This window comes from Clinocottus analis, unplaced genomic scaffold, assembly GCF_023055335.1.
Source record: "Clinocottus analis isolate CAN_PGR_092001 unplaced genomic scaffold, fCliAna1.0.p SCAF_11, whole genome shotgun sequence".
NCBI lineage: Eukaryota > Metazoa > Chordata > Actinopteri > Perciformes > Cottidae > Clinocottus > Clinocottus analis.
Window position 1 is genome coordinate 9,356,889 of NW_027175832.1, and position 27,935 is coordinate 9,384,823.

The 27,935-nt window shown below is 41.9% G+C and overlaps 1 protein-coding gene across 2 annotated transcripts; it reads left to right on the top strand.

Moving 5' to 3' along the window:
* The first annotated feature begins 950 nt into the window (after positions 1-950).
* On the top strand, positions 951-27,935 carry LOC137779046 (solute carrier family 12 member 7-like). 2 transcript variants are annotated; one of them, XM_068566501.1, is made up of 27 exons: positions 951-1,402; positions 6,732-6,823; positions 7,287-7,418; positions 12,081-12,227; positions 14,100-14,154; positions 14,826-14,956; positions 15,057-15,181; positions 15,275-15,379; positions 15,549-15,748; positions 15,937-16,104; positions 16,475-16,573; positions 16,695-16,752; positions 17,000-17,174; positions 18,561-18,679; positions 18,794-18,892; positions 18,984-19,103; positions 19,201-19,305; positions 19,824-19,992; positions 20,650-20,845; positions 20,952-21,121; positions 21,278-21,409; positions 21,588-21,695; positions 22,827-22,922; positions 23,725-23,894; positions 24,241-24,255; positions 24,548-24,681; positions 25,365-27,935. In XM_068566501.1, the coding sequence occupies exons 1-27, from the start codon at positions 1,240-1,242 to the stop codon at positions 25,454-25,456; spliced, it is 3,375 nt and encodes a 1,124-aa protein (XP_068422602.1). In that variant the 5' UTR covers positions 951-1,239; the 3' UTR covers positions 25,457-27,935. The 2 variants fall into 2 exon arrangements, with proteins under 2 accessions (XP_068422602.1, XP_068422613.1); XM_068566512.1 differs by lacking the exon at positions 22,827-22,922.

The following is a 27,935-nucleotide window of genomic DNA, read 5'->3' on the forward strand; positions in this document are numbered from 1 at the left end:
AAAAAAAGAGTCATGACAAATGAGCACTTCCTTAGTAAACAACGTGGTTTGTTGTTATTGACTGTTTCAACAATACGTCTCAACCTGACAACAATAGCAAACACAGTCTGGTATATTTACTGTACCACTGTACTTAGGTGTCCAAACAGACAATGCTCCAGAAAATCCCTGACTGATGAAGACAAGAGACAGAAATACACATTCACACTGTTTACACAACTCACTTTCTCTGACTTGCACTGCTGCATATCCTTCCAAAGAAGGGCTGCAAGAGGGGGTGGGGATCAAGACAAATGTCCCTACTTCTTGAGAAAACCTTGCAAGAGAGTGCCAATAAAACTATTCCCACAAACTGAAAACATTTCCTGTTTATGTTTGTCCATTGTTACCAAGGCCAGTCCTGTTCCTCTTGAGACTGTCCATTGTCACCTATGCTGGAGCATAGTTTGTCTCTAAGCTTCCCAGGTGTTTCCTTTGCCGGCACAATGCCTGCGAGCATACGGTATTCAGCACCGCTACCCATAATGCACTGTGGGAGAAAAAAAAATGTAACGCCCCTTTTGTTTACCTGGAGGAAGCCAGGCAGAGACTTCTCGCAGACTGGAAAGAGGAAGCAAAAGGAAAGCCAGAGGAGCGGAGAAAGCAAAGGAGCATGCGCTTGGATTGCCCCTTTTCAAACATGAGCCAGCTGTTTTCAGTCAAAGTGGATTTGATAGATACTGTGGAAACGCTTACGAATACTTCAGAGCTTGTTTCACCGCCTTTTGGCATAACAAAGGTGTGAGTCAGAGAAGTGGGACGGTCAGAGCACTGGGAGGAGCTGCAGTGGTCTCCATGTATGGACTCCAACTCTATTCACATGGTAAAAAGAAGGTCACATGGGGCAATAGTCTTGAGAGCTGTAGGGTTAAGGGGGGAGGAGGAGGGAGGAGGAAAGGGAACAAGGAGAGAGCGACGAGATATACTTGCTGCAGGACTTTGGCCTGCCTCATGCGCAGGATTCAGCTGCACTTCCCTCCTGAGTTTAGAGGACACTGGAACTCATTACAAAGAGGAATGGAAGCAAAGATTAAGAGCGAGCGCCATGTTGAGGTCAAACCAAAGCTCTAACTGCCCACCGGGGCCTTGATTTCACTTACTTTGGATGTTTTTTTGGGGGGGAGTGAAAGTTGCACAACACAAAGTGCAATCTCAGACGACCCACTTTCAAGCTTTCTTCCAGACAACTGAGGAGCCAAGATGCCTACCAACTTCACAGTAGTGCCAGTGGAGGATGCAGAGGGCAGCGGTGGCGGGGACAGCAGCAGCGCGGCAGCGGCGGCTGGAGGCAGCAGACCTGTCAGCTTGGGCAAAATCTTCAGGGCGGAAGATGATGACGATAACTCACAAGGTCCTCACTCAGGTAAAGACACGGTGTAAGACAAAAACCTCTACTTTGGCCCGTAGACGTGCTCAGACAGCTATCCCATCATGCACTGGCTGTTGTAATGTGCATGCTTGATAAACTGCATGCGTCAGTGTGTGATTAAACTTGAAAGGGAAGCACACTGACAGGTTATAGCAGGTACACACAAACTCTCTCTCTCTCTCTTTCTCTTTCTCTCTCTCTCTCTCTCACACACACGCACACGAACACACAGCTAGCTAACTCGAACTTGGAGGGCACCTTGGTTAATGTAGAAAGGTAATTTGTTAATTTTTTTATAGATTGAATCAGGTTTTTGGAATATCTTGATTATTTTATCTCCAAAAATCACTCAACATGAACATGATGGCCTCGCCAAAAGTGCCGACACTGCCCACTGCCTCTGGATCATCTCCACAGAAAATGTAGCATCCGTCTACTGACAAAAAAGTCAGCTCCTCGTTCATTTGGAACTTCTTTGCTTGAGAAAATAAACTTCCAATATACAGTATTATTAGCATTAATATCACAGCTACTAACTATTTGCTACATAGATACTATTGTTTAATGTCCACCTGAGCAGAGAATGCAGCCGCTTTTTGTGTGTGTGATGTAATCTGAGTTTTTCCTTGCTTTGTTGACATATGTGGGCTGATGGTGCATGGTTGTCGTGCACGTGAGTGTGCACCTTACTCGCATGGCGGTTACAGCTGACAGCGCCACTGTTCGCGATGGAAGGCACACTAATGCAATTGCTCCTAAACCAATAATAGACCAAAAGCTTTCAAGTTTTGTCTCCAACAATCCTGCTTTCCTTTAGCATTGATCATTTAGTGTTGTGTGTCATGACATTCAACAACAAAGCTTCAAACTTGTTATGAGCTCTTTCTTGAGCTGACTAGTTGGCCATGGCAACTTAATCTTGATAAAGGGCGAATTATACTCCTGCAACTACAACTATGGCTGGCCACGCAGTTTTGGTTTATAGTTCCCAAACTTCCCGTGCGTTTTTCATACGCCAGAACAGTACACCAACGTTCACCGATATCTCCCTCAAGGAATTCACCGCCATCTACGTGTCCTTTACTTGTCCAAAGACGGGTTATATAAATGCTCATATTTGCGGACCTCTTCTTCAGCCAAACGTTCTTCAACGGGATCCTTTGTTTGTGTTTCTGCTATGGCTTTTAAAAACAGCGGTATTATGCTATGAAACCGGAAATGCGAGACTCAGAAAGGATGAGGTTAGCAGACCAATCACAGCCTTGTGGGCTGCGAACAGCTCGCCTAGCTCTGACGGATAGTCATAAATTTTGGGTGACGCGCGCAAGCATGCAAAATGGCTGACTTGACTACGCAAGGGGGTCCATGCGTGTCTTGCGTGCTTGCGTCCCCGCGTAAAACCAGAGTATAAATCAGCCTTGACAAGCATGAAAAAAATCTGCCAATAAGTGACCAAGTCGTCCTCAGATTCTTGGGGGGCAATAAGCATTGAAGGTGAAGCAAGGAGATCGAACCAAAAATGTCAATATTGATGTTAGGGTGTCGTGTGGCCTTGCCTTTTTTTCTAATATTTCTGTCTGTGAGTTCGGGTCAGATTTACTTGTGTTTGCTGTTCCTTTTCAGCAAGACTAATCCACACCGCTTTCAGAGCAATCTACTTCGGTAACTACTCTGAGGCAACATGACAGAATGCAGTGTGCTCCGTTGCCAAAGGTCTGCAGCTGGTGAATTTCACAATACACTGTGAACATGCCTTTGTTTGAGCTTTGAGGATTTTTTTTTACAGCAACATCAACATGCAGAGCAATTCCCATTTAGAAGGACGCTATGAGCTACCCTCCCCAACTTATATCAGTGAGTCGTTCACTGAGCTTTTGGAGAATTCAAACAATGTGGATTGTTCAGCTGCCACTGTGGTGTGGAAATTAAAGTACAAATCAGATCAGCAAGTTATCATCAGGCTGAGCATCTAGCCTCTAGCAGAAATCTGAACTGAACCTGCTGCGAAAAATATTTGAAGTGCCCATTTAAAATATTTGTACAGGTTCCCGACCCCCACTGTGAGCAAATTCCTAAAACCCAAACTATCCCTTTAATCGGAGCCCTGCAGTTTCAGCATTATCACATCATCATTATCCCATTATCACCTAGTGACAGTACAGTGGGTACTTGTACGTGTGTTCCATTGCAGAGGCACGGAAAGTTAAGCGCTCAGTGCTGATTGCACAAGATGTTATCTGAACACGTCTCCGTACAATCATTTTCCAAAGCTATCTTATGACTGGTGTTGTCTTTGGTGTAGTTCCACTTTCTGCTTGAAGTATCATTCCTTGGGCTGCACACAACACGTACGTTTTTTTGCATTTTGCCCGTCTAGCAGGAACCTTTATTAATGTATTTATGAGTTCGAAATTAACCAAAAAAAACAGAGTTTTGGCACCCAACTAGTAAAAATAAACCTTTGAGCGTTTCAAAAACGTTACACTTCTAAATAAAAACCTGTGGAGCTAACATTAGTAGAGTATGTGAAGACGTCATTACCTAGCGTTAGCATGTCTGGGGTACACAAGCTCCTACAGGTATACTGAATGTAAACACGTGCTACTTTTGCTTTTTCATGATATTATCCGTGACTAAAGACCTACTTAGTTTCACAGGAACAGTGTTGTTCCTTAATGTCATTGTCTAATGTCTCAATCACCAGTTGATGAGGTGGTTCAGTTTTAATCAGTGATCTGTAGCTTTAGATCTGCAGCTTTAGCTTCTACCTCTATTTTACCTTTTTAATCGTTTTTTCACTGCTGAATCCGTTTAAAATCTGTGATGCATCCTCATATAAATCATATTGTAGATCCTTCTAGCTTCTATATGATATCCCTTTTTTGGTTTTTAATTATTTTTGTATATTATTTATTAAAAAAAGTGCACTTAGTGACAGTGCGGGCTCCATGGCAGCTCTGACAGCTTAATGGCATAGCAGCGAGGGGCGGGGCTTAGCGAAGGGTCAATGGGTCTTCGCGCTTCATCCTGGAGGAAACCCCCAAAAAACAGAAGAGAACCAACCACTATGTCTCAGCTTTCTCTGAAAGATAAACACCCTCAGTGCATTTAGCAGAGTGCTATGAGAGTACTGTTAAATTTGATTTATCACAATCAGAAATATTATCTTGTATCCTGGTTGTTAATCATTTAGCAGCAGATTGTACATGCCGTGAGGCACTTAATGAACTGATCCTCTACCCTGCTGTTTAATATAAAGAAATATGGACATCTGCTGGAAAACACAATTACTGCATGGGAAGCTTTTCCTCATGTTAGTTTTGGTGTAAGCAAATGAATGTGCAAGCAGCAGACATACATACTCAAACCTTTTCCATCTAAAGTGCATTCATTTAACTCCTGCATTCATTGATAAAAAACAAAGATGTGAAATGTTCAACAACGGCATGCTAAGGTATGTTCATTTGACTCCAGAGTCCAAACAAAACATGCTGAGTGTGCACATTACTGCACTTGAGCATATTGTTAAATATGCCATTAAAGAGACAAATGTATGTGTGTGTGTGTGTCAGTATACACAAAACATATCATTTTATGTGTGTGTGTGCATGTGCGTGTGCGTGTTAGACCTTGAGTCAGCCTATGATTCACAGCAGTGCTTAAAGCTACTACATGGTTCTTTAAGTTTGCATTGATTCTGGCGGCCCCTGTGGACGAGGGCGGTACTGTTTCCAAGCACCAGAGTCCCTGTAGAAAACGTCATTTCACTGCTGCAGGGTCTGACATACAGACACAAATAAATACAAAAATACAGAAATGTAGAAATAGATGTATTTAATGATGTCCTGTTTAGGTATAACTTATATTTATAAATTCCTGTATTTATTTTTACACTTTGCTTCTCATCGTTGCATGCTCGATGTTGTTACAATCATCACCATGTCATGTGCAATACACTGTACTTCTTCATCAGGCCTTGGGCTCCTTCGGGTCGACAGCAGTGTGATCTTGTGTGATAACATACCGTTCCTAAAAAACTGAGACCGCTGCATGACAACCAGGGGCTAAGGACCAAGATTGCGGAGCCGTTTGAAAGGCACACCATGTTACTCTTATGCTGCTTTGTCTTTAGAAAAGCTAATTGTAGCAAAATGCTAACAGTGGGCAGAGCCTTATTGTGTCCTTTTTATTGTAATAGAATTGTTACAACTTGCAAAAGTAATCCAAAACACTAACTCTGATTATGTTTGCAAGGTTCCTCAAGGTCAACGTTCTTTTAATTACCTCGACAGACCGTATCGGATGTAAAATGTTATACAAGAGGGTCTATTAATAGAAGTGCGTTTAAACCCGGACGCTTGTGTCAGGCCACGACTGAAATGAGGACTCAGGTGCAGAGAAAAATGTCGATGAACAAACTGTGTCGAACACACAAAAAAACCCCACTAAAAAGGCAAAAAAGGAACAAGACTAAAAAGTCCAACAGAAAATCACTCATTAGAGGCCAAAACACTTACGGGAAAATAACACAATGACCATGGCCGTGGCAAAAGGGTCCGGAAGACAAGACACTTCCCCACAAGACAAAGGGACGAAGCAGACTATCAGCACATGAGGGTAATGGGGAACAGGTGGAAACAATCAGGAATCAGGGAGGTAATCAGACATGAGGAAAGGCAAGTGACCTGAAACGAGGGGGAGGTAGGCTTTCAAAATAAAACAGGAAATGACAAGACACAACCCAAGACAAGACAAGGCTCACCACGGTGTGACAGCTTGTGTCTTGATGCAAAGCGTTTAAATAATAAAGTCATCCAAATTTAACCTTCTTAAATACACAAGCAAGTTATGTTATGAAATCTGTGTCAGTCAACATTAAGATGCATGAAATACACAAATATTCATTGTGTGTTATTACATTGTTGTATTATTTAACACGGTTATATTGAAATACATTGTGATTTGAAGTGGAACTACATATATATATATATATATATATATATATATATATATATATATATATATATATATATATATATACATATACATATACATATATATTATAATATTATATTATAATATTACATGTATAAAGTCGACATGTAAACAGTAAACATGGCCAAAACATGAATCTCGCCTAGTCAATCTTTATCAAGTGTATGATACATGTTGTATTTGAGTGTGTTTTTGTTAAATTGACATTCCAGTACATTATAGACACACTACACATCTACAGACAGTACACGAGAATCGTACCGTTTGATCCAGCTGCTCAGTGGTGTGCGTCTCACAGTGTGTGTATTGGTCCTGTGTTTCCCACTAGGAGATGACAGTCAGAGAGAGTCCAGTCCCTTCATCAACACAGACGAAGACAGACACCATTATTATGAAGGCAAGAACATGGCCTTATTTGAGGTAAGACAATGTCCCAATGTCCACTCTTTATGAATGTTAAACAATTTGATGTACATGTTAAAAAACAAAAAATCTAAGGAGACATTTTTAAAGCAAGTTAAGACTTAATAACTATAACTACTACTAATAACAAGTACTGAACGTCAGACAGCTGTAGCCTATGATCAGAAGGTTTCTGGCTCCAAACCTTCAGATGTGGGTAATAATAGTAATGAATAATAGTAATGATAATTGACAACAAATATTAGTTTAATAGAGTGCAAGATGCAAAGTGATTTACTCATGGCAGACTCATGGGAGTCTTTAAAGTAATCAATACCATCTTGAAATCCATTCTAAACAAAGCTGGTGGATGAGGCTGAAACAGGAGCATCGCGGTGGCGTGTCTCAGTTCCTGTCAAAAAACGAAACGTGCATGCTTTTTTTCATCAGTGCATATTTTCTTTTCCCCGTCTCCCTGCAGGAGGAAATGGAGAGTAACCCGATGGTATCGTCTCTCCTCAACAAGCTGGCCAACTACACCAACCTGACCCAGGGCGTTCGAGAGCACGAGGAGGCCGAGTACGAGGACGGGGTCAGGAGGGTCGCTGTCATGGTGCGGACCAAAGCTATTTTTAAACCCGTATGATTTAAGTTTAGTCAGGATCGTCCGTTTAGATTTTTGAATTAGTTTAAGGCACCAACGTGGAGCAAACTATTCTGGCAGCTTTCTTATCCCTTAAAGCAGTGGTTATCAAACATGAAGGCCCTCCAGAGGGTACATGAGAATTAAATATATATATATATATTTCAAACTATTATTCAAAAATAATTATTTTCTATATATTTATGAAAATATAAGTTGAACTTCATAAACTGAATTTGATATATTCAATATTAAATCAGACACTGACACAGCGCTGTATATTACATCTTTGTTTCAACCAAAAATGCCTCGTGCTGGTTAGGAGGTTCTTGGCTGAAAAGATATTTCTCAAGAGGTACATCAGTGAAATAAGGTGGAGAACCACTGCTCTAAAGGACAGAAGCGACTCAGCAAAGGTGCCAATGCTGGGTTCTGTCTGTTTTAGGACCTCTGAAGACTTCCTGGAGCGTATTCTATTGTCTCAACTTTCAGGGTTTTTATTTTGCCATTTGTGCCTCGTCCAACAGTCCAGAGACTTTGTATTTTTTTTTGTGCAGGGCTCTGAGTCAACAGTTTAGGAAATAAAAACACACCATAATAAGAAAGAGAAAACATATAAAACATGAAAACGCTATATATATGGTGATATATGTATGAAATGTGCTAGTATGTACAAGAAAGGTATTAGATTGTTTTAGTGTTAAATAACAGTAAGAAATAAGCTAGTCCTGAGTGCTGTTCCTGGATTGTGAAAAGAGGAAAAAGTGGAGAGTTATATGAGAATATTGCACATTTTGAGAGGTGGAAGAAAGTTATGTCGGAATATTACACAGTTATAACATTGCACCTTTATCAGAAGCTACATGACACATGATTTCACAAAGAAAATATACCACATATTGCACATGATGAGTGAGGTGAGGTAATGTTTTGTATTGTTGAACATATTTCAACAGTTTTGTGTCAGGGAAGAAGCTGTTGAAGGAAACGTGTTCTGTGAGTGATGATGCCGTCTGCTCTGCCGTGTCTCAGGTTGTACGTGCAGTGTTCGTATCTGTCCCCCATAAAGCAGCCCACTGTGTTGTTATTACACAACACCAACCCATCATCATTTCACATTGAGGATGCTATTACCGCTTGTCTTTCTGGAGTCCAAGATGATTTAATGAAACCACATTGCAAAAGAGATAGCGATGAGCTGATTAGTTGTCAAATTCAAGAGAAAAGGGCGTGAAGATAAACGTCAGTTATAACCTTCTGATTTCAGATAAAATGAGTTTTTAAAAAAGGAAAATAAAATCCCTTCTTTAAATGCTTCAAATGCAGCTTTGGTACAGTTCGCTGTGGGCTTTGATGTTTGGGAAAATATCACGAGGCGATAGAGCGGCTCATAAAAATCGCCAAAGAATGGGTTGTATTGTGAGAAAGACGTGCCATGATCTTTAAGTCTTTCATCTTGTGGGATTTTTTATCTAATTTGTAGATTTTGCATTGCCTGTCGCACAAAAGACGCACAGCGAACTGCTGGCTCGGAAAATCTCTGGGGTGCAGATTCGGGTTCCAGGGACTGGAATACACTTTGTATGTTATGACATGATTATTTCAACTGTAAGGAGTTCATTTCTTTAATTACTTACTGATCAGATGTGTTCCTCTATGATTTACATTTCGACCCAGTGTTATTAGGTCACGCTTTATGAGACACAGCATCTGATTACGCTATAACTATCATGATAAAGGGCTAGCTTTCATTTGAGTGTGTTTACGTTCACATCCGATAAACAGTGTAGGAATTGTAATCCCTCTTGTGCACAGACACACGGTTTTGGGGGATAGAACGCAATTTGTAATTTGCTTTATTGGCGCCCGATAAATCAATTATAGCTGAAGGGGGTCCCTTTATTCTGATATCTTCTTTGGTCCAAACAACAAAAAACCACCACAGACATTCAATTTGATAACCAAAGTCAATGGAAACTACTAAATATTGACCTTTGAGAAGCTTTTTATGCTTTCAGAAATGACCAATTTATTGGTGGTTGGCGAGTGTCTCGGCTCTAGAAAGACACATAAACTGTCTGTTCCCTTTCCTGTCTGAGAGAAACTCATTACACTCACATGTTCTGGATTAAAATGTTGAATCCTGCACAAATAAGCTACAGCCTTGCCCTCAGAGCTGTTACCCTCCAGAATGTCCAATACCTGCTTTTAGCAGTGGCGGGCCATCAGGGCCTGCTAAGCCTTCTCTGGTGGCCTGATCAGAATCTCAAAGTTATAGCTATTTCATAATTTAATGTTTTTCACGCTTATTGTTTTTCAACGTTACTCCTGTTTTAACAAAAGAGACACACACACATTGCCTCTAGCTGAGGCTGATGACACCTAGTCAGGGTGCCGCCACAGTGTTGTTTTTATTAAATCATCATCGTTCCTTCTGATGGCTTGGGTGTGCAATGTTTTAGTGCCGCAGTTTTGTTGGATTGTTTTGTCATTTGTTTTTTTTAAACTAAATGTGACAGGTTCTTGTGAATTTGTTCTACTTAATGTGGTTTACATGTCCGTTAATGACGCAGGATCCCGTCATGCACGTATTAATGAAACGATATCAGACAGCAGAGAAGGCTCAGGTAGAAAATGCACGGCCCACCACTGGCTTTTAACGTTGTGCACACTTTAGGTTTGCTGGAACCAAAACAGTATTCAACTTACATAAAATACAAAGTGCCGTTTATTTGCAGTTTTAGCCTTAAAAGACAGACGGAACCCGGAGACATCTTCATGCTCTCAATGTCAGCTTTGGGCTGGACTGCGCCCATGTACTTCCACAATACTTCCATATGTTTCCATATATACTATACTCCATATATACTTTCTATATACTCCATATTTATTTTCTATGTACTCCATGTATATCCTTTTATGTATACTTCAATATATTTCCATATACTTCCATATACTCCATATATTCCATATACTTATATAAAGGATTTTCACCAGGCACTTAAAAAAAGAGTATCCGTAGAGTTTTCTAAGTTTTCCGTTTTCTTTCAAATGCTACTGTCTCACTGCAAAGTTTACTCCACACTGCTAGGAAAACAATCCTTTGTAAAAGTAGCTTAAGGCCATTCAATTTGTATATATTGAGTAAAGAACAAAAGACTACAATAAGCCTCTGAAATGCTCAACATGTTTCAATTCCAATTGTTCCCACAAATTATAGGAAAAAAAGGAAAACCCACAATTCCTCTCATTTGCCACATAACTCCCAGATAAAACTGCACATGAGACTATGTTGAAAATATCCTCAGCACCACTCGGTCGCCTCGCTTTCTTCGGGCCGATCTTGGACAGTATAGCTTTGTGTTGGAGGCACTGATGGGAAACCCGCCCTCTGAAGGATCTGAGGAACGGTTTTCCTTTAAGAGCGTAAGGTTTGGAGACTCAAGCAGAATAAGACAGACATGCAGAAGGAGAGTGAGGGGCAGAGAAGTAGACAGGGGAAGAAAGACGGACTAACACGAGAGGCACGATGTGGGACATCTGGAGATCAACGTCAGGCCCCTCGCAGTATTTAGACCGACAGCTGAGCGCTGTGGAGAACGCACAGGACAAAGTGTTTGTAACTGGGAAAATGGTACGTACACTTGCTTGTAGGGGAGAGAAGGAGGTATATACATACATACATATATATATATATATATATATATATATATATATATATATATATATATATATATATATATATATATATATATATATGTATATATATATATATATATATATATATATATATATATATATATATATATATATATATAATTTTGCTTTTGGAGTGTTTAAAGATATTCAGTGTGGATGTTTGAGATTTTGCATGTTCCAATAACAGCATATTATTATTATTATATTTAGAAAAAAATCCTGACGATCAAATAATGTCTTTTGGAGTAAAAAGGAGTAAAAATCTGCAGATTCAGGATGGAAACTGGATTTTAGGTCCTTTGCTTTTTCTTTTTTGTGTCATTTTTGATTATGTGGCATCTTATTCATATATGTAGGATATACGTCATTCATGGTGAAGGAACATATACAAGTTTAGCAGGTTGTTTAACATTACAATTTTTACATTTGATAATTCTTAAAACAGGTTCGAGCAGTTTATAAAAATGTAATGTATCAATGACTCATTCATGTCATCGTGCAATATGACTCTTCCACTGCGTGTAGACTGTAAAAGGAAATGCTGTAAATCAAGTCATGTGCAAATAAAAAAACACTTCAGTTGGAATGTTGAGTATTATCAACCAGTTTTAAAATATGAAATGATAAATGCACAAAAGGAAAAGAAGGAAGCTTTTTAAATTTGTTATACCTCATAACATGTCACAAGCAAATACTTGGTGTACTAAGACATACAACTGAAACATTGACAAAGAATGTGTCTGAAAATATGTTGTTATTTTGTTAAAAAGTGAGTTAAAAAAAAAGATAAGCACATCTTTGGTTATGTGAATGAAATGCATTGAACTCTCCCTGCATGATGGACTGCAGAGGTCACATACTTCTTTTGAAGGCTGTGTACTGTTTCTCCATCTCATCTCCGTGCACGCCGTGTGTTCCTTTATCTGCCCCCAGGTGCCTCAGATGGGAACCTTCATCGGCGTGTACCTGCCCTGCATGCAGAACATCCTGGGCGTGATCCTCTTCCTGCGTCTCACCTGGATCGTCGGCACAGCGGGAATCCTGGGCTCCTTCGCCATCGTGTCCATGTGCTGCATCTGCGTGAGTGATGCGTATGCTGGCGTTTTGCTGAATGCAGGCAGTCAGCAGGAAGGAAATGACGGGGTCAAGCTGAGTTTTTCTTGGTTCGTCAAAATGGGACTGGTGGCACCAATCACACTGTGAATGAAGGAAAGACAAACAAGCGAGGTCCCCTCTCATAATGCTATGAAATGTCAAAACGGAACAATGGCTTGCTTGAGGTTCAGGCCGAGATTTAGAGCATGGCGAACAAGACTGCAGGCCAATCAGCACGCCCTCCTCTCGGCCTGTGATGTTGATTCATGCCCGAGCTCAGAGGGGCGTCCACGAGAGAAACACACCAACAAAAAAACAACAAAAAGCACAAAAAATACGAGCAGAACATTTGTGTCTCATTTCGAGCCAGGGCTCATACGTCAGCGGCTCCGCGGCCAAACAGAGAGCTGACTGTTTGATAAGTTTGAACTCAAAATGCTCAGCTCTCATGTGATGGGAGCAGCCGGCGCTCAGCGCCCTCCTGCAGTACACGCCCACCCTGTCCGGCTCCGCTGCGTCAAACCCGAGAGACGACCGAGGACGTGATGGCGGCGGCTGCGATTTTGGCCCCAAATTTACAAGTAGGAACTCTGACTTTGAGTCATTGTTTTTTTTTTCAGAAGGTCAGACATGCTTAAAGTTGTCTGGAACGCAGCGTTAAACCCCAATACTTGAACATGGACATCTGTTAGACGTGACTCTAGATGAGGTCAGAGGTCATTCTTGGTTGGAGATTAACAAGGAAGTTTGGGGACTTCTGTAATCCACCAAACCCAAACCCTTTCCCCCATGGGGCAGATGGAGAGAGCTCATTCTAATCAAAAATAACACTCTGTTGACCTCTGATATTCCTAAAGAATAGATGATATTGTTTTCGGATAACTCCAGGTAGAAAGCTTTGTCCCATCTATCCTCAGCGATCCCACGAATTCCATTTTTAGAGAGAAAGAAATTCAAAAAACAAACAAAGTACCTTCAAACTATAAACCAGATTGAAGGTCTTTAGGTCTTAAGTGTTTGTGACTGAGACAGAGTGTGGTCAGTTAAATCACTTGAGAAAGACACTGAAAAAAGACATTTAAATGAATACATGGATTTTGGCATCTTTCTTTTTAAAGGAAACGTTATTTCAGGTATCAGGTCTCCTTGTTTCTTTCCAATCGGTGAAAATACACAATCTGACCTATGAAAGGTGATTGGCTGCATGGTGGTGTAGTGGCGAGCACTGACGCCTCACAACAAGAGGGTCTGGGGTTTGGATCTCGGTCTGGGCAGGGTTTGGATACTGGTCTGGTAGGTTCCTTCTATGTGGAGTTTGTATGTTCTCCCTGTGTCAGCGTGGGTTCTCTCCGGGTTCTCCGGTTTCCTCCCGCAGTCCAAAGACATGCAGGTCAGGTCAATTGGACTCTAAATTGACCGTAGGTGGTTAATGGTTGTCTGCCCTGTGATGGACTGGCGACTTGTCCAGGGTGTACCCTGCTTTCGCCCTTGACCAACGCCCCGTGACCCTAATGAGCATAAGTGGTTTGGATAATGGATGGATGGAATGGATGGGACTATAAAAGGAGTTCTCTGTGGACTTATGTTTTGCATTTATCTGTTACACTGTATGTATACTATATATATAAGTACAAAAGATCCACATTAAAGGGTTTTCTCTATTTTTTGAGGGGAGTTTTTTCTGATCCGATGTGAGGTCACGGGACAGTCTGTAAAGCCCTCTGAGGCAATTTTTTTTTTTGGTTTTAGGATATCCAAAATAAACTGAATTCAATTGAATACATTAACTGCAGATGGCAAACATCTGTATATTCTTGCATCCAAAACCTGACATGTGTCCTCTTTGTCTCCACGCAGACCTTGCTCACAGCCATCTCAATGAGCGCCATAGCAACCAACGGAGTTGTACCAGGTACGTTATGAAACGTTGCGTCCATTAGTATTTTTTAGTGATATAGTGTTTTCATTTTTCCACTTGTGTGACATTCTGAAGATACACTATGGTGATTCAGGCATGACACGGTAGAGAATTGAATGCGTTTTGCCTTTTGTTCAACAACCTTTCTGTGGTGAAAGCACATGGCGAGACCTTATTTTGAAATCCTGTACATTCCTAAAAACCTCACAGGATGTTTCTGGGGGAAAGACATTAGAAGTCATATTGGCAGAATGCCCCCTAAATTGTTGCATTTCATGCCCAAAAAATATATATGTATATATAAAATATCCATATATATATATATATATATATATATATATATATATATATATATATATATATATACATTCCTGCATTACCTAATGCATTGCCTTGATGATCAGAACTCAACTCTTAAAAAAACTTTTCACTATTCCTCATCCCAAAAACTCACCCTACTGACACTTTGCTGTGAGCATGCGATAAATAATTAAAACATTTAACATATTCACATTTTGATCAGATTAGAGCTTTTCCCAGTGAAAAATGGAAAACCAAACTTTTTTTTTCTTCTTTTTTTTTTGACAAAATACATTTAGAAAATACTAAGAAATACATGCACATGCACCTGCAGTTCAACTAACTGTGGTTCTATTTCTTCGAAGCCGGCGGCTCGTACTACATGATCTCCAGATCTCTGGGGCCGGAGTTTGGAGGAGCGGTGGGTCTCTGCTTCTACCTGGGAACCACCTTCGCTGGATCCATGTACATACTCGGCACCATAGAGATTCTGCTGGTACGTTACCACTCTGGCGGTTAAGAGGTCGGCCGCGTCACGTCTGCTGCACATTAATGACCCCCTCGTTCTCCTTCTGATGCCTTCTCCCCACGGCCAGATCTACATCATTCCAGAAGCAACGCTGTTCAAAGAAGGTGAAACGGCGGCTATGTCCAACAATATGCGCGTCTATGGCACATGCTGTCTGCTCCTGATGGCTCTGGTAGTGTTTGTAGGGGTGAAGTAAGTATCCAAACACACACACACACACACACACACACACACACACACACACACCAGCAAGCAGACTCTCATGTCTTCCTGTTCTTTCTGCAGGTATGTGAACAAACTGGCGCTGGTGTTTCTGGCCTGTGTGGTTCTCTCGATCCTCGCCACGTACGCGGGAGTCATCAAGACGATGATCGAACAACCAGATATTAAGTGAGTTACTCAGAGCTGAATAATAAATGATCATTTAGTGCTTACGGGTTTTTCAGGACGGACAGAATTGTAATTCCGGGCTAAGCTGCTGCGGATTTAAAAAATTGGGAGTGAGAACGTGTCTTTGACAGCCACTGTAAGAAAGAAAACATGTTCCCGTCCTCCGCAGTGTCTGTCTGTTGGGGAACCGATCTCTGAAGAATATGGAATTTGAAACATGCGCCAAGACGAAGCTCGTGAAGAACGTCACCGTGTTCACGAACGTGTGGGTCACCTTCTGTCCCAACGCAACCTGTGATGAGTATTTCACCTTGAACAACCTGACGGAGATGAAGGCCATACCTGGGCTCATGAGCGGAGTTATTAAAGGTGAGGAGGAGGAGGAGGAAGAGGAAGAGGAGGCGGCATTGCCCCCTCATGAAGCTGAGATCCAGTATTGTTTCCCTCTCGCGCCACGAGGGTCAAGTATCAGCTGCGTCCACAAGACATTTACTGCCCAACGCCAATGAATCCTCATGTTCACCCGGCTGCTTTTCCCTCCGCCATCTTTCCGCTAGACAACCTGTGGGGGGAATATGGTCCAGCTGGTACCAACATAGAGAAGAAAAATCAGACTTCAGTCCCGGTCCAGGACTCGTCCGGAGACATGGACAGGCCCTACGTCTTCAATGACATCGCCACCTACTTCACTCTGCTGGTGGGAATATACTTCCCCTCCGTCACAGGTAGATCAAATACAAAACAGATATGAATAGGTGAGTAGTCTAAGATTATATCAGTAAGAAATTATGATTACGTTACATTTCATTTTATTTAGCTGACACTTTTATCCAAAGCGACTTACAATAAACCATGAGTACAAACTCAGAACAAGAACCAAGAACGTACAATTTCTTCAATAAAGTTAAACTACAAAGTGCTATCAGTTAGAGCCATTTAAGTGCTACGAAAGTGCTATTATGGTTGTATATTGAACAACTTTGAAAAGAGATGTTCTCATAAGTAGTTGACATAAGTAGGATCACAATACTTCCTCCAAAGCCTTGTCTAACTCTAACGTTGTGTGTGTGTGTGTGTGTGTGATTTTGATTTCAGGTATAATGGCCGGTTCCAATAGGTCTGGTGATCTCAGAGACGCCCAGAGGTCCATCCCAGTAGGAACCATAATGGCCATTCTCACCACCTCGTTCATCTGTATCCCTGAGACATATAGACACACGATAGTACAAGCCAGCATATGCATGTGTAAGAGGTGTTTGGGTTCAGGCTTGCAAAGTAAATACGGCGAGTATTTCCACCTTAACTGAGCGCTCAGACATCTCCTGCGTGGTCTTGTTTGGAGCCTGTATTGAAGGAGTGGTGCTGAGAGACAAGTAAGATTTTTTTTTTTTTATCTTTGCAAAACAAATACACGTTGGCAACATTCATATTTTACATCTTATATTGATCGAAATGTGTCTTTGATGTGGCTCACACAGGTACAGTGCATTTAGTATACTGTATCAAAGATGCTCTATAACGAAGATGACTCGCACTTCCTGTTTCCTAAGTGGGCGTGGCCATGACTCTCAATGGGCCGTCTGATTTCTGAACCGCCTCTGATGGATGTGGTCGTTGCAGGTTTGGTTACTCGGTGAAGAAGACCCCGGTGATTGGTGTTCTGGCTTGGCCGTCGCCCTGGGTGATTGTGATTGGCTCTTTTTTCTCCTGCTGTGGGGCGGGGCTTCAGAGCCTCACTGGCGCCCCCCGGCTGTTGCAGGCCATCGCTCGGGATGGCATCATCCCAATCTTGCAGGTCAGTGTTAGAAAAAATATGTTTCAGTCCCTGTATGCTTTTACAGTCAAGCGTCACCGAACCACAACATGGTTGTTGGTTTGTGTTACTTTTGATCTGGTCTTGAAGGCTCTTTTCAGCTTTCATACATGCCAAATGACACCGCTGCGTGTCGTTGTAATTACATTACACAGCAACGACTCGTTTAAAGGTTCTGCTCACCTTTATTTTTCACATTCTAAAATGTTTGGCTTCGGTCCAGCTCTGTGGTGGCAGTCATGTCGAATAGTCTTTCTCCACAAGGGGACATGTCGCTAGACATGTCACTAGACATTAATCTGAATGCATTTGGAGTTATAATATACTCCCAACATTTACTAAAAGAGAATATATAACTAAAAGAATAATAACACAACATATCACCACTTATTATTATCATCGTCATCATGGTTTGCCATGTTCATTTAAACTTTGTATTTATTTAATTGGGGAAAGTTCTTGAACCCCTACAGCGTCCTCAGTGTCTTTAAGCAGGTCTGCCCACTCTTCCATCTCTCGTACCTAACAGTGTATCGTCACCTCCTGTCGGGCCACAATGTTCTCACAGGTCAAGTCACATGACCTCATTAAATATTAGAGCGTTATCTTGTGGTGGAATTATTTGTAACTCCTATTCACAAGCTTGGGATGTATTTATTCTTGCAAGAAGGAAGAAGTCTGCAGGATGATGAACGCTCAGCAGAGAAGGACAAATGCACATCGGCACACGAACGTGCACAGACAGTGCCTGTGTAAGGAGAGGTGAATTAATGGCCAATGTGGAGAGAACGCTATCTTATCATTCGGGAGGATCTAAGTTTCTGAGCCCCAGCGGCAGATTCACAAGCCGAAGGCCACGGCAGACGGCTTGATGGAAGAGGCAACAAAAGAATGTGTTCTTCCTGCAATTTTATGGAAGGTCTGACAATGATGAATACACCAAAAATGGAGCAGATGAGGACAAGGACGAATATGAAAGCGACTACACACATCACCCTGTGTTGATGTATCGAAAGAAGGCTGCAAAAGTGTTAACTCGAGGAGTTTTAGCTCCAAAAGGTTATTGCCAGCATGAGCACAATGTAGTTCTATGAAATATAATATGATATGATATATAAAACCTGCAGCAGTATTTTTCCATTGCCATCCCTCATGTGTTGCCTTTAAACTTTCTCTGGTGCTTTTGCTTGATAACTGTCCGAAATAATAATCAGCTATCACATAGACTATATCCTAACTACGCTACATTGCATTACGATTCAACCCCCCAAAAAGCAACCAAACATGTCATCCTTCTTTGATACACATATGAAATGCCAAAGCGTTTGGACCCGGACGATAAGACGTGTTGGTGTCTCTGTCTCTCAGGTGTTCGGTCATGGGAAGGCTAACGGGGAGCCCACCTGGGCTCTACTGCTGACAGTGGGGATATGCGAGATAGGAATTCTCATCGCGTCTCTGGATGCCGTGGCCCCCATCCTCTCCATGTACGTGGCTCACCTCCTCGAACACCACAAACACCAACCTGCCGTCAGCCTTTTAATTACTGTCCTTTCTCTCGTCAATAATCTCTTTACTTACTGTTCATGCGCCCCGCTCAGGTTTTTCCTCATGTGCTACCTGTTTGTTAACCTGGCCTGTGCTGTTCAGACGTTGCTCCGCACCCCCAACTGGAGACCTCGCTTCAAGTTCTATCACTGGTAAGAACAGAGATGTGAGCTTTCTAGAGCTTTGATTCAAAACCACAGATTTTGCTCATTGCACATGTATTAATACGCAGTGTCCTTGTAGGACCTTGTCCTTCTTAGGGATGAGCCTGTGTCTCTCCCTCATGTTCATCTCCTCCTGGTACTACGCCCTGGTCGCCATGGTGATAGCCGGTTGTCTTTACAAGTACATTGAGTACAGAGGGTGAGTCCAGGCGAAACATGTGAAGGTCTCCTTTTATTTTGTTGCGCTTGGGAACAATGTGAAACACGACCCGCTTTGGATTTGTTTTGGTTTGCAGGGCAGTGAAGGAATGGGGAGATGGGATCAGAGGTCTGTCCCTGAATGCAGCACGCTACGCTCTCATCCGGCTGGAGGAAGTGCCGCTCCACACCAAAAACTGGAGGTGAGAGTGCGTTGCGATTTGCCGTAATCCTGAAGAAGCCAGACGAAGGGGACGCGCTAAACCTGGTGTGCTATCTTTCAGGATCTTTATTTCTTGTCATGCCTGGATTGCCTCAAAAGGAAACTTTCCCTTAAAGTCTAAAATACAAATCTCTGCAAACTATAATCCAAACAAACAAAGCAGCAAATGGGCCAAGATTTTAGATCTCAAATGTGGTAAATAAATACAAAAAATTGCGGCATGCGATGGATAGCATCAAACATGTATTCCACATATTCTTCTCCCCTGTCAAAACCTGGCACCTGCATTACCCACAATGCAACTCAACCGCTGACAGTACAGTCTAGGATTCAAGTGTAGCTAACCGACTCGTGACATCACTTGAGGTACTTACGTCAAACTTCACACTCCGCAAGACAACTAGACACACACTGTGACGAGTAAAACTGGCACAATTTCCTTTTAGTATAAACGATAGATTTGTAATATTTTATTCTTAATGCTTATTTTTTCTCCAGGCCCCAGCTGCTGGTGCTGTGTAAGCTGGACCCTGAACTGGAGGTGAAGCACCCTCGCCTCCTGTCCTTCACCACGCAGCTCAAGGCGGGAAAGGGACTGACCATCGTCAGCTCGGTCCTGGAAGGAACCTACATGACCCGGGGGAACGAAGCCAAGTCGGGAGAGAAGGTTTGTAGGGATGACTGTTCAGTCCTTCCTGTGCACCCTTTTGAAGCAATACAGTAAAAAAAAAAAAGAAACTGTGTGCTCATTTACAAGTTAAACCAAAACACTTAAAGTTTCCACTAAGTGCATGCTATATGGTTTAGCGTGCACTTAGAATCTTTTTTTATTCCAACAGGCTGATTGTGGAGGTGTTTTATTTGTTTTCTTATCTTTCACAATAGTAATAGTTTTATAGTAATAGTTTTTAAGTGTCATTAAAATATCCTCTTTACCCACTTGGGGGCAGTAAAACAAGCTGAAAACACAACGTGTGTATGAAAAAACTTATCCAGCGAGTGGAATTTAGCTCCGAGAGAGGACTGATGGATGTTTTATTTTGTGTTTTTTATGGAAGCTCCCACGCCACAATGACAATCAAGTCATCGCTGGTCCTGCTTGAGTGTGTTTATGTCTCATTAAAAGTTGTAGGAAAAAGAGGTGTACAAACTCAGGTTTTAGAGAGTCAGTCATGTTGAACACCAGCATCGGTTCAAACCCTGATGATTCTACTTACCTTTAACTTACATCTAAATCCCCAAATCTTTCGGCTCAACTCATCACCTGATTCATCACTCCATCTGTTTCCTTCTCTCTCTCTTCCCGCCACTCGGCCCCCTTCAGAACTTGAAGACGGCCATGGCGGCAGAGAAGATGAAGGGTTTCTCCCACGTGGTGGTGTCTTCCAACCTGCGAGACGGCTTCTCCCTGCTCATCCAGTCAGCGGGCCTCGGAGGAATGAAACACAACGCCGTCCTGATGGCCTGGCCGGCGGGCTGGAGTCAGGCCCGGGACCCCTTCGCGAGAAGGAACTTCATCGGTAAAATGCACCGAAGCGCCTTGAATGGAGAAATGAAATCAATCATGGAAAGAGGACACAGAACCCTGACCTCTCTCTCTCTCTCTGTCTCTCTCTCTCTCTGCAGAGACAGTGAGAGAGACGACGGCGGCCCATCAGGCGCTGCTGGTTGCCAAGAACATCGACCATTTCCCTAGCAACCAGGATCGTCTGAAGGAAGGAACCATCGATGTGTGGTGGATCGTACACGATGGTGGACTGCTCATGCTGCTGCCATTTCTACTTAGTCAGCACAAGGTGCGTGTGTGTGTGTGTGTGTGTGTGTGTGTGTGTGTGTGTGTGTGTGTGTGTGTGTGTGTGTGTGTGAAGTTAGTGCTCTTGGATTGGCTGAATATCCAAGATTAACAAGATTGACTGTGTAACCAGCAGCAGATCTATCTCTTATCTCTGCAGGTGTGGAGGAAGTGTAAAATGCGAATCTTCACGGTGGCCCATATGGAGGACAACTCCATCCAGATGAAGAAAGACCTCCAGATGTTTCTCTACCATCTACGTCTGGATGCTGTGGTGGAGGTGGTGGAAATGGTAGGAAGATATTCAGTCATTTAATTTTGGCATCCAATGATGGTTGAGCCAAATAATGGTGGTGGTCCACCTGCCCCTAGGCAACATACAGAAAGGCTAAATCATTCTCTGAACTGCCCTCCGTGAAAACGTTAGCCTCACCAGAGTGAGTACAAATGTGTTCTATGTGTCCCTCCAGCATGAAAGCGACATCTCAGCCTTCACCTATGAGAAGACGCTGGTGATGGAGCAAAGGTCTCAAATGCTCAAACAGATGCAGCTGTCCCGCACCGAAAGGGAGAGAGAGGTACGTGACACTCTTGTTCGATACTGTAGCAAGTGTGGGGAAAAGGTCAGGTTTAATATATCAATGTCTCTGATAAACAACATAAGGATGTGTTCTCACCAACAGCATTAAGAGGTAGGAGTGACACATCTGCATTGTTAGCATTAGTGTTATGGCAATTCACTTTAATTCAACTGAGCCTTGGCTAAGCCCCACCCCCTGCTGCTACTCGTCAGAGCGGCCATGGAGCCCACACTGTCACTAATTGCACTTCCTAAATAAATATCATCCCGATTTTATAGAGAAGCAAAACAAACAATATGTGTTTGAAGGCTGTATCAGGGTTTCGAACCCATTCAGCAGTAAAAAAAAAAAAAGGCAGGTTAAAAAGATAAAGATAGAAGCGAGATCTTACAGATGGAGTGTAAAACTGAAACACCACATCACCTGGAGATCAAAACACAAGACAATGACGTTAAGGAACAAAACTGTGATTCCCTGTACACATTCAGAATACCTTCAGTAGCTAGCGTAGCATAGAAGTGCTAACGCTATTTAGTGATGTGCTAATGTTATCTGGCTAGCTGTTTCAGAAACGTCTATCTCCTTCCAACTTCTCCAGGTAACGAGTATCTCTATTACACAGTGTTTAATCATGACCAACTTTAAATCCACAAAACTAGCCTCAAGATAAAGAAAATTGAAAACCTTTGCATGAGGGTCTATGGAGCAGAGCCGCATATTTGTTGGACACTGGTCGGAGCTGGTCAACACTGAGATATGATTTGCCAGTCTGCGTTTGAAAGACGGGACTTGGCAAAGGGCTAGTTGAAAGTGCCACCAAAATAAACAAAAATGCTATCTAGAACACTGGAAACCAAACTAAAAAACATCCTAAACTTTAACGCGAAACTACACTATAAATAGAGCTCAAATGCACTCAAACTTATCAATACAATTTTTGTATATTTAGGTGTAACGTTTACACGTGAACACAATGTTAAAATGCTATACCAAACTAGAAACTAAAAAAAATAAATAAATAAACTGATACAGCAACCCATAACCCAAAGGCGTAGCATAACTCCTACTGTTATCTGCTGTTGTTGACCTTTGAACCCTCCCCCCTCTGTGATTGGATAACGGGCTCAGATTCAGAGCATCACAGATGTATCGCGCGGCTCCATAAAGAGGAAGAAGCCACCAGGTGTCCGTTCCTTCAACCCCCTGTGCATACCGGAGGATGAGGTAGCCACGGTGACCAAAAGGGCCTGTAGTCGCCAACCACGTTGCCACTGGTCCATCCATTTATCATGCCATCCCTTCCTCGCGTCCTAATCCACTCATTACACCTCCTATGCTGCACACAGTGAGGTCTTTAGAAGCTAAACTCAGAGATAACATTTTCTGTCGATGCCGAGTGGACAGAGATGCAGGGTCAACATGTTATAGATCATGTTTATAGAGTTGAAATAGTTGTGGGTCCATCAGTATCCCTATCCTACCAACATAATACTCATTTGGTTGACATGTTTTTTCTTATACATTATTTTATTGTCGCGCTTGTTTACATTTGCATGATCCACAAACTAGGAAGTAAGAGGAAGTATATACGCAGAAGCCTGGATAAAGCTCACTCAATTCTGCGTTTATTGTTGTAACAAGTGTTTTTAAAGATTCACGTGGGTGAAAACACAAAGAGTTCACAATTGTCACATATAGGCAGAACTAGAACATTAAAAACATAGAACATTTTAAATAATTTATTTCACTGTGTCTTGTATCCACTGTAAAAGACAGTTTGTGTTTCTGTGTACTTTTCCTGCATGTGCATGACAGCACCATGAACCTGTCTAATAACTAGCTCTACATCTCCTCATATCTCCTACAACTCCTCATATCCTCTTCTGGTCGTGATTTAACATCCCACATAATGACAATATGCTTTTTGGTTAAAATGAAAGAAGAATGCAAAGATAAAATACAGGATCCTTCTGAACGGAAACGAAAAAAAAGGACTTTTTCATCCCCTGACCTGTCGTTGGTTTAGGCCCAGTTGATCCACGACCGGAACACGGCGTCTCATTCCACAGCGAATGACAGAGAAGCAGGTGCCCCGCCGGACCGTGTCCACATGACCTGGACCAAAGACAAACTGGTCAATGAGAGGAACAGACACAGAGAAGGCATGGGGGTTAAAGACATCTTCAACATGAAGCCGTGAGTAGCTGCAGAACATTAATGTCTTAATGTATTGCCTTTTTTATATTAATGTTATTACATGTGTTGTATATATTTAGATATGCTGCAATTTGTAATTGAAGTTATCAAATAGGCGTCCTGCCATCTTTGCTGAGTCCCGCCGTTCATGGTGGCCAGTTGGACACAAATCCCATTCAATAATTTAGTTTTGGGCTTGTAGTTTATAATGTAATTTGCTCATACTGTTTGATGCCGTAGGAGCGCTAATTATACAAGATCTTCCTGCATCTAGAAATTCAGGAGCAGCCTTTATTATTGTGTTAATGTTGGATATGTTTTTTCTTTTTTTTATCCTTTGCTCCAGCGAGTGGGAGAATCTGTAAGTCCCTTTTATCTTTTGCTTTTTGGTTGCATGTGCATTCAATTTTGTTCTATGTACATATGCAATATGCAAAAATAATGTCCGTGTTGGCATGCTTGTGTGAAAGTAGTTCTGTTTGTATGTTGCTGCATGATGACAAATATGAAAGCCGCATGTGCATTTGCCTCCAAGATCCTCACATCCCCGGCCACTCATGCTGTGCTTCCTGTGGATTTACCATAAGATTATCGTCCTGAAAAAGAACGTCAGGATAACCGATGCTCTCGTTAATGTCTGTGGTCCAACGTAGCAACCAGTCCAACGTGCGGAGGATGCACACGGCTGTGAAGCTGAACGAGGTGGTGCTCAAGAAGTCCCGCGACTCGCAGCTGGTCTTGCTCAACATGCCGGGCCCGCCGAAGAACAAGAAAGGGGACAGCAACTGTATCCTTGTGTTTTCAGAACAAGTCGTTCAGTCATTCATAGATAGTTTGACGTATTAAAGGAATAGTTGAAGAAAAGTGGATGTCAATGGCACCATTGCCAAATGTCAGCCAAAATCCAGTTCAAATTATTTATCATGTAAATACACGATACATGGGATATCTTTTTTGTTTAATCTAAATTATTAGTTATGAGCCTCTTGATGTCCTTCCAATGCCAGTCATCTTATCCATTAACATTTCACCATTTGTTTCCCACTGTGGACACAGCCATGCTTAATGCTATGCTAAGCTTACTGGCCACAAAGCTGTAGCTTCACACTAAGTATACATCAGAGTGCTATCGATATTCTCTCTCTGTACTCTTAAGTGAATAAGTATATTTCCGAAAATTACTATTTTATTTATAATTAATCATTAAATAAACTAATATAAGTTCTGCAACAATTTACTATGCAGTGAAGTGAAAGTCTAATAAAACATTAAATGGAAATATTCAAGTAGAGTACAAGCACATCAAATGTGTGTTTAAGTACAGCGCTTGAGTAAATTCCTTCACTGATAGAAACAATTTTCACACCCAGAATTTGAGGTTTTCAAAACTGTAAAAAGCAAGTAAGTCAGGAAATAGCTGCATGTGTTGGTATGACGTGCATATGTCCTTAACCAGAATGTGCCTCACAGATATGGAGTTCCTGGAGGTCCTGATGGACGGCCTGGACCGCGTCCTGTTGGTTCGAGGAGGTGGCCGGGAGGTCATCACCATCTACTCGTAGCACCAAGATGCTCTGAATCCTTTTGGATGGAAACACTGTTGGGCAGTGGAACGCCAGAGGAAAGGGTGTTGGCGGAGGAAAAAAAGGCAGGACTTTGAGATGCATCATGGGCAAAGATGTCGGAGGAAGTACAGTACATGGCCTCTCACTCTGTCGAGGGGGATAAAAAGGAAGACCGGGATCTCTGGGGAGGACAGGGGAGGTTCTACCTGCAGCGCAGCCTGAGCTCACTTCATCGCTTGAGGCCTCGTTTGGCGTTCCCTAACTCCGACTCATCTGTACACTGTACACAAAATGACTACCGTGTGGTTGCACCGTGGGGATGTTCTTTCCTCAGTTGTGTTGTCCTTTTTAGTATTCCACTGATTGTTGCAGCTGGCTACAGGCTCATCAGTTCCAGCAAAGGTGCCTTTATTTATCTCAGTACCGTTGATGAAACCTTTCATTGATGTATAACAATAGTCAACTTTAGAGCTGGCCATGTTTTAAAGCCATTATAATCGACGTGCCTGATGTCACTGTATCAGAAGTCAAAATGCCCTTGATCACGACAGGACAGTTCAAGGGCAAACTTAATTGATTGTAGTCCGTAGAGTGTCATGGACTTTGCTTATCAAGTGTTTGACTTCCAAACAGAAGGGAAAATGCAAGTGGAAATGCAACTTTTAGGATTTTTGGATTTTAGGACATTTTTAGTTGAGGTAACGATGTATCTAACTGACGTGTGTTTGTAATGTTCGCGAAAACTGAGGAAAAATGAGGAACGTGGAGCCTATATTTCATGTAATATTGCTGTTGTTTTTTAATACAATGTGTCATGTGTTGGATCAACAACATGACACAAAAGAGGATTGCGGCCGCTGATAGCGCCATCAATCACTTTCACGGTGTAATTCACTCACAATATTGGCTCATGATATCACGAAATTATCCATTTGGCAAAGTACAAATGTCGCCTTTGCAGCAATTAACTCTTGAGGCAGAATAATGTCAGAGAGGTAAATGAAATGTTCAGGCTGCGAGCAAGAGGACCGAACCGCCGCGGGGCAGAGGCATTCCTCTAAACCTCGGGTAGGGAATCCACACATGGTGGAGAGAAACCACTAACTTGGAATATAATATCCCAGCCGGTCAGTGCTGATGGTGTTTTCAAAATGCACACCTTCAGGCTGTAAAATAAGGTGGAAAGTGGAACGTCTGGGTGTGACACCCCTTATAAATGGGCTTCATTTGCTGCCAACTCTCTGAGGTCGCTAACAATTTCACTGCAACTGTGAGTATAATGTATTTTTATTAGCTTCTCACTGATTCCCTCGATAAAAAGCCAATGGGAATTTTCCATTATAAATTTAGATTTTTGCAGAAAATAGGCTCTGTTGCAAACAGATACTTACACATTTTTGTTCGGCGAAACCGTTCATATTTGTGCAGGTTTAGTTGCCACAAAAGCTGCGAAATTCTTTTATGAATTGGCCCCTCGAGTCTTTAGTCTGCCAACGACAGAAACACTTGTGTGTCGAGTTCTTTTTCATACATTTATATATACAATATATAATAAAGAGAGTTGCAGCTGATCTGTTGCACGCACTTGAACGTAAAGACAAACATGCAAGCTCAGCAGTACTTTAGGCAAGTAAAACTACTTGATTATGGTTGGTTGTATTCTAGTTTTGTTTGTTTCTGTGTGCATAGAAATGACTTGTTTCTTAACTCTTTTCAAGTACTGGACTATAAACTGAAATGCAGAATACATTTCAAGCTAAATGCAGAGTGAGCTTCCTCTATCTAGGAAGCTGGTGTTTTCACCATACAATGAGATTCTGTACTTTCGGCAGATATTCGGCAAAATAACTGCATAAACAACAAATCCTGATAACGGATTAGACACCATGTCGATCTATATCTGTGATTAAGGTAACATTTATGCCTATAAGCAATTAAGTATATTTATGCAGGCAAACTCCCATAACATGAAAGATACAGACACACGCGTAATAGAGGTGGAAAAACGCCAAAGCAGGAAGTCATTAGACAAAGGAAATGAACCTGAATGAGTGTTTGGTCGTATTTAGGTTACTGTGATTTCTCCGATTGCTATCGTCTTTGTGACTTATGTTTGAAACATTCATTCTGGTAACTGGGATGTAATGCTTCAAAACCTGAATCAATCTTTTTTGTTTTCTATTTCTAAGTTTGTATCCGTCATTAAAAATTGCCGATTTCCAATTGTTACATTTACCGGAAGGTGTTTGTGTTTTTTGTCGGATGGAATATGTTTCCGTCTGACCCAGATGAGAGCCGAGCCGGACCGCCTCTTACGTAACCGGACCGAGACTCAGTCTCCAAAAATCAATCTCATCCCAAAATCATCATTGTCTGTTGTCGCACAAAAGAACAAAGGCAATCTTGGAGCTGCAGTAAGAAGCTTGGCCTTGGATAAATGGCTTCCTGTTTGAGCGGTTAGCTGGGTCAGCACACA